This window comes from Toxorhynchites rutilus, chromosome 3 (assembly GCF_029784135.1).
Source record: "Toxorhynchites rutilus septentrionalis strain SRP chromosome 3, ASM2978413v1, whole genome shotgun sequence".
NCBI classification, from domain to species: Eukaryota; Metazoa; Arthropoda; class Insecta; order Diptera; family Culicidae; genus Toxorhynchites; species Toxorhynchites rutilus.
The window spans coordinates 64741095-64747684 of record NC_073746.1 but is presented as its reverse complement, the minus strand read 5'-3'; the positions used below and the strand labels follow the sequence as shown (position 1 = coordinate 64747684).

Sequence of the window (6590 nt, the reverse complement as noted above, 5' to 3'; positions counted from 1 at the left end):
ATGTTCCACAAATTTCGTCAAAAATAGTTTTACCATCTTGGGCCCATTTTTTGAATTTTCTGCATGGCTTCTATTTTGTATGAAAAAATTTAAAAAAAAATAAAAAAAAATATGTATTTTGGATATTGCTAATTGAAGTTTTATTTTGTAAATAAAAAAAAAAGAGTACTAATTTTGTTTCTCAGTGTACATTTTTTTTCATATTCAACCATCAAGTTTTTAGTAGTTTTTAAGATATAAATTATCAAAGATTTCTCTTACTAAAATCGATACGCCCTTTTCAAAAGTTACGCTTGAGTCAAAAAATTCCCAATTGCTGTGAAAACCTCATATTTCCTCCAACCCAAACGGAATACACACTTTCATTGGAATCAAAAATACAAGTTTTTAAAATCTGCATTTTTAGGACGATTTCATTTGGAATTGTTGTGTATTAGATAATTCGTGGAATGTTTCGCCATATTTGAAGTTCCACCAACCAATTATAACGATAAGAGGAGATTCACAAATGATTGCAATCTAATATCCATACTGGCAGTAGTAACAATAATTGGTAGTGTCAGGAAAATGTGCCAGCCCCATCATATACTCTAATTTGAAATCATCACAAACGTTTCGTTTAATCGCCAAAAAAATTACTAATAAATAAAAATAAATCCGAAGTGTTTTGCAATAAAAACAGGTATCATTTTTATTCCAATCTTGCTATCATGTAAATACGAATCTCTCGTGTTTTTCAGTTGTTGTTTGCAGTAGCTTTGCCTTATCATCTAATGAGTATATCACTTTTAACGATCTCGAGTTCTGTTGATTGCACAAGTCGTCCTCGGAGGGAAGTGCGTTGCCGCACAGTTCGGTGGCCATTGATTTCCGATTCGGGAGGCGTGGGACTAGTTATCACATTTTAGATGGTTCCTGGAGCTGGGGCAAGGTTGAGCTGCTGCTGTGAAATGGCATGTCCTGGCAGAGGAGCAACATGGACGGATCCACGGTTGGCGGTGACAGAGGTAGCTCCGGGAACAACTCCGGCATGATGAGCAACCGAAGCGACTGGAGCATGAGGAGCCGCGAGAAGTGGAGCAGCAGCGTGGAGAGCAGGAACAGCAGCTGGCCAAGCGCCAGCCAATGGCCATCCGGGAGCACCCCAACCATGAGCTCCCCAGCCATGAGCTCCCGGCCACGCAGCTACAGGAACGGCGGCTGGCAGACCAGCGGCATGTGGCCATCCCCATGGAACCACTCCGGCTTCGGTGACAACGGCCATGGCCAAAATGACTGCAGCGATGATGCACTGTGGAATGTGAATAAAGCTTGGATTAATACTCAACACCATAAGACGCGATCAATTTGTTAACTACCTTCATGATTGGTCTTTAGAGAGAGTTGATTCGAACTGCTCGGTTCAACGCTTGGTCTAATTATGATACTTATCCAATCGACACAGTTCCTATTTATACCGAACTAGATCACGCTTGAACGTTCTGTGTTCTAGGCATCCCATATGGTTCGATTTTCGCTTATTGGGGCAACGGTCACAGACCATATCTAATACACAGTTTACATTGCTCCGCCGCTCAACGTGTTTATGCAGTTCCCAAGCCACAATTAATCGACCTCATGTACACACAGGTACACCTTCGCGCGTAAAACTCTCACTATCACTCTCTGTCGCATACTTGCCGTTAGAAATAGTGGGAAATGAAACCTGCATGGAATGCCTGTTTAACATTTGGTTGAGCTAAATAAACCTTCTAAAGTTTGCCGAGTTCTAAAACTAGACCCTTATCCAATATTCATAAGTTTTCATGGCTCAGTGACGCAAATTTTTCGAACGTTCTGACAACACTTTCCGTGGCATTGCCAAGGAAAGTATTTCAAGTTCAGTTGTTCTATTTTGCGCTCCGCAGAGAGTGAGCGCTCCTAGATCTAAGCAACGATTAGAAGGAGAAAAAGCGTGTGCTTTTTTAGTAGCAGTTGCTGCTAAGCTTGCAATTGTTCGCTCTGATCGTGGCATCGCTGGTGGGAGTGGGTGCACAAGACCCAGCAGCAATCTGGGTGCTCTCTCGTTCAACGCTCCCTTCGAGAGATCTCCCGGGTGAAGGGCGTGAGGACGTATTCGGCTTTACCCGAGAAAAACCATTTCAAACCACCGATCTTAGTGCAAGGAAGTGGCCGATTTGTGCTATATAAGTCAGTCCGTGGGTTACCGCATTCATTATAATTAATTAAGGTGTTCCGCCGTGACCAACTCCCAACTAGACGAACCAAACCAATCATGAAGGTATTTCCGTTATTTCTTGTAAATTTCATATGTGTTTTTTAATTGAGATCATTGTAAAAAATTCACAGTGCATGGTAGCTGCAGTCATCTTGGCGCTGGCCGTCGTTGCGGAAGCTGGACTTCTGCCTTATGGCGGATGGCCATACGGGCTGGGCCATTTGGGACCCGCGACCGTGGTGCAGTCCAATATTTTGGCACATCCCTACGGAGCTGTGTCGCATGCTGCCATCCACGCTGGATACTTGGGCCATCCAGCTGCTGCCATTGTTGCTGGACCAATTGCTCCACTGGTGTCCCCCGTGCATGGTCCGGTAGCCTCGGTTGCGCATCACGCCGGAGTTGTTCCCGGAGCTACCTCTGTCACCGCTAACCGTGGTTCCGTGCACGTTGCCCCTCTGCCAGGGCATGCCGTGTCCCAGCAGCAGCTCAACTTGGCGCCAGCCCCAGGAACCATCTGAGTTAGTTATGGTAGTAGAACGCCTGATATCAGCTAGTCATCGGAAACGAGAAGGACAAAACCACCAAATACAACCAAACCCATTCCTCATCCACTCCCAGCATCTATCTATCACTATCACTGTCATTCAAAAAGCACGCTATCGCAAACGCTCATTCTCATTCTTGAAACTGTATATTCTGGAACACTAAGAGATAATAAATTATTTTCTTTTTTTCTAATGAATGATGAATGTATTATGTAATCCGAAACTTATCCGAAACTAAGTCCTTCTCTTCACAAGAATACGTTTGTTTCATTGGGTCACTCTTTCACGAAAAGTTCAAAAAACGCTGTAAACTTCAACATACTATAAAAATATGTGATTCAGCCATTCCATGCCAAACCGATATAGTAGTTCTCAGATTTTCGTGAAAAGTTGTAGTTTTGATCCTTTCTGAAAAATATTAGGAACCCTTTTTTTATTGTTTTCGTTAGCGCGACCGTTTCGATTTTAGGGTGGTCCGAATAATCTATTTTCCCACTTTTTTTTTGTTCCAAAAATGCCTATTTTCAAAAATTCATAACGTTTGAACTATCGAGGCGATTTAGATGATCGGTATATCACATTAAAGCCAATTAGAAATTAGCAATTAGTCTTTTAATAGTCTTCGATATTACATTTGCAAAAAAAATCTAATTTGGTTTTGGGCACTATAGATTGTATTTGTTTTTTTATTGTTTTCATGGCCAGAGGGCGCCATATTTTTTATATTGTTTCCTAAAAGCTGAGATTTTGTACATAACATATCCAAAATTTACCGATGTGATTTTTGTTTTCTTAAGTTATGATTTTTCAAAGTCAACCGATGGCCCGAAAAATCATGTTTTGCCTTTTCTCAAAAAAAAAGTTTTTTTTCATAACATATCCAAAAAACAAAAATGTATCTTTTTTCGTTTTTGGGTGATGATTTTTCAAATTTGACTTGCTTTCCGTCTTCGTTTAATATATCTATGCAACTAGATAAGATCTATGTGACAAGAATCCAATTGTTTCGAAAGTGTAATATTTTTTTTCAAAAAAGACTGACTCATTGGTTTCAAATTTATATGTCGATCATCTCAATCGGTCCAGTAATTCAAAAATTATGCATTTTTGAAAAAAAGCATGTTTGGGAAAAATCGAAAAAAATGGATTTTTCGATGTAAAAAAATCTATTACATATCTTATTTTTTGGTCAAATAAATATAATCAAATCTGTTTTTTTTTTCGCTTTTGAGTTTTTATTTTTCAAAGTTAACATATTTTTAGTCTTCTTTCAATATTTCTATGCGACTAGACCATTGAATATTGATTTAAAGCGACTCTAACATGGTTACATTACCAAAACTCAATATATTTTTTAATCCTAGATTATCATGTTATGTATACATAGAGACTTGACAATTTACATGATTGCTACTGTATCTCATAAATTAATTAGATTGATTTTGAATTGAATAGATACATAAAGGGTGTGTCACATCAAATTGCATCACGGAAAAAACGCTGTAGAAATTCGCCCAGTAGACCGATCCTTTTGAAAATTTTAGACAGTAAAATAAAAACTATTAAACAACTTTTGGCATTTTCTTTTTATTCATACTTCGAGCCCGTATGCTCGCACCTTCCTCTTTACCCCGTCCATAAGGTTCTGTACAACGTCAGGTTGTAGTTTTTTTTTGAACAGAAATCCATTTTCTCTTGAAGTCCGCCTCCGATTTGACAACTTTTGGGTTCTTCCGGAGGGCTTGCTTCATAATCGCCCAATATTTCTCTATTGGGCGAAGTTCCGGCGCGTTGGGCGGGTTCATTTCCTTTGGCACGAAGGTGACCCCGTTGGCTTCGTACCCCTCCAACACGTCCTTTGAATAGTGGCACGAAGCGAGATCCGGCCAGAAGATGGTCGGGCCCACGTGCTGCTTCAATAGGGGTAGTAAGCGCTTCTGTAGGCACTCCTTAAGGTAAACCTGCCCGTTTACCGTGCCGGTTATCACGAAGGGGGCGCTCCGCTTTCCGCAAGAGCAGATCGCTTGCCACACCATGTACTTTTTGGCAAACTTGGATAGTTTCTGCTTGCGAATCTCCTCCGGAACGCTGAATTTGTCCTCTGCGGAGAAGAACAACAGGCCCGGCAGCTGACGAAAGTCCGCTTTGAAGTAGGTTTCGTCGTCCATTACCAGGCAAAGCGGCTTCGTCAGCATTTCGGTGTACAGCTTCCGGGCTCGCGTCTTCCCCACCATGTTTTGCCTTTCGTCGCGGTTAGGAGCCTTCTGAACCTGTATGTACGCAGGCCCTCCCGCTGCTTGGTCCGCTGGACGAATGAACTTGACAAATTCAGCTTATTAGCGACATCCCGGACCGAACTTCTCGGATCACGTCTAAACTGCTTAACTACGCGCTTGTGATCTTTTTCACTGACGGAGCATCCATTTTTGCCGTTCTTCACCTTCCGGTCGATGGTTAGGTTCTCGAAGTATCGTTTTAGTACTCTGCTGACCGTGGATTGGACGATTCCCAGCATCTTACCGATGTCCCGATGTGACAACTCCGGATTCTCGAAATGAGTGCGCAGGATTAATTCACGACGCTCTTTTTCGTTCGACGACATTTTTCCAAATTTACGAAAAATTGACAGTGAAGCATGGCCAACGTGATCTATACACTCTTATCTGATTATGAGCTAAAGCTGAAGATATAATTCCTAAAAATTAAATTTCTACAGCGTTTTTTCCGTGATGCAATTTGATGTGACACACCCTTTAGAATGGTGAGGAATACATTTTTCCCAGACTTTGAGGGACCTCATATCGATATCCATTTTGATTACATTATTTATTTTCTTAAGACAATCTTCTGGTTTCTAATTATGTACATGGCAGGTTCGAAAATAATTAGTTCATTTGTTATATTTTCCATATATTTTTTATTCTGCACATAAGTGTTCTTGTCCCGAGAACGAGAATCTTTTTTGATTTTTTACAAAAAAATAGAACCCAAAAACTTTAATACCTAAAAAATACTGGTCAAGGAATAAAATGTAGACAATTGTTTGAACTTTCATAAAAAATAGCATTTTTTATTTCGCTGAAAAAATACATTGTTAGAAATAAAATTCATTAATTAAAAAATATATATTTATTTTTTTAAATTCTCAAAGAAAAAATATATGAATAGCCTTCACAATTTCCAACAAGGCTTCCATACATCGGAAGAAGAGCACTTGTACAAGGAGAAAGTTTTTTTTACCAATATCTTTGTCATTTTTTCTTTGAAAAAATACAACTAATTCTAAGATAGCGATAGCGAGTTTTAGATCTTTTTAAAATATGAACTTCCGAAGACGACAACTTTCTTTCTTTTGAAGTTACTGGAATATAAGGAATTTTTGTATGGAGACTTCTGAAAAGGTAATGTTTTACCCATAATATTTTTGTGTGTATATTCTCGCGTTTGTCATGTTTCAAAATAGAAAAAAAATTATCAGAGCATGAAAATCGCGATAATTTAAACATAAAAATGTTACGAATTAAACATTAATAGTAATTTTTCAAAGAAAACATGAAAAAGTTATTGATGGAAAACTGTTTCCCTATAAAGGGCTCATCTTCCGATGTATGGGTTACATGCTGGGAATTGTAAGGGCTATTCATATCTATTTTTCAGAATTTAAAAAAACATGTGTTTCGGATCGTTGATTTCTAATCGGATGTAGAAAAATTCACTATGCACTTTGGATCGGCTAATAAACTCGGGATAAACTTTATTCAACACTTCTGTACACTTTGGCAGTACAAATGGGATTAACTTGTTTTATTGCACCTGACTTATTA

At 39.2% G+C, this 6590-nt stretch overlaps 2 protein-coding genes across 2 annotated transcripts; one reads left to right on the top strand and one right to left on the bottom strand.

Annotated features, from left to right (window-relative positions):
* Positions 1-663: 663 nt before the first annotated feature.
* Positions 664-1517, bottom strand: LOC129776896 (adult cuticle protein 1-like). Its single transcript, XM_055782828.1, has 2 exons — positions 1359-1517; positions 664-1291 (listed from the first exon to the last, which is right to left on the bottom strand). Exons 1-2 carry the CDS (start codon positions 1362-1364, stop codon positions 905-907), a joined length of 393 nt encoding a protein of 130 aa, XP_055638803.1. The 5' UTR covers positions 1365-1517; the 3' UTR covers positions 664-904.
* Positions 1518-2121: 604 nt separating this feature from the next.
* Positions 2122-2963, top strand: LOC129776895 (adult cuticle protein 1-like). Its single transcript, XM_055782827.1, has 2 exons — positions 2122-2281; positions 2350-2963. The coding sequence occupies exons 1-2, from the start codon at positions 2276-2278 to the stop codon at positions 2737-2739; spliced, it is 396 nt and encodes a 131-aa protein (XP_055638802.1). The 5' UTR covers positions 2122-2275; the 3' UTR covers positions 2740-2963.
* The last annotated feature ends 3627 nt before the right edge of the window (positions 2964-6590 follow it).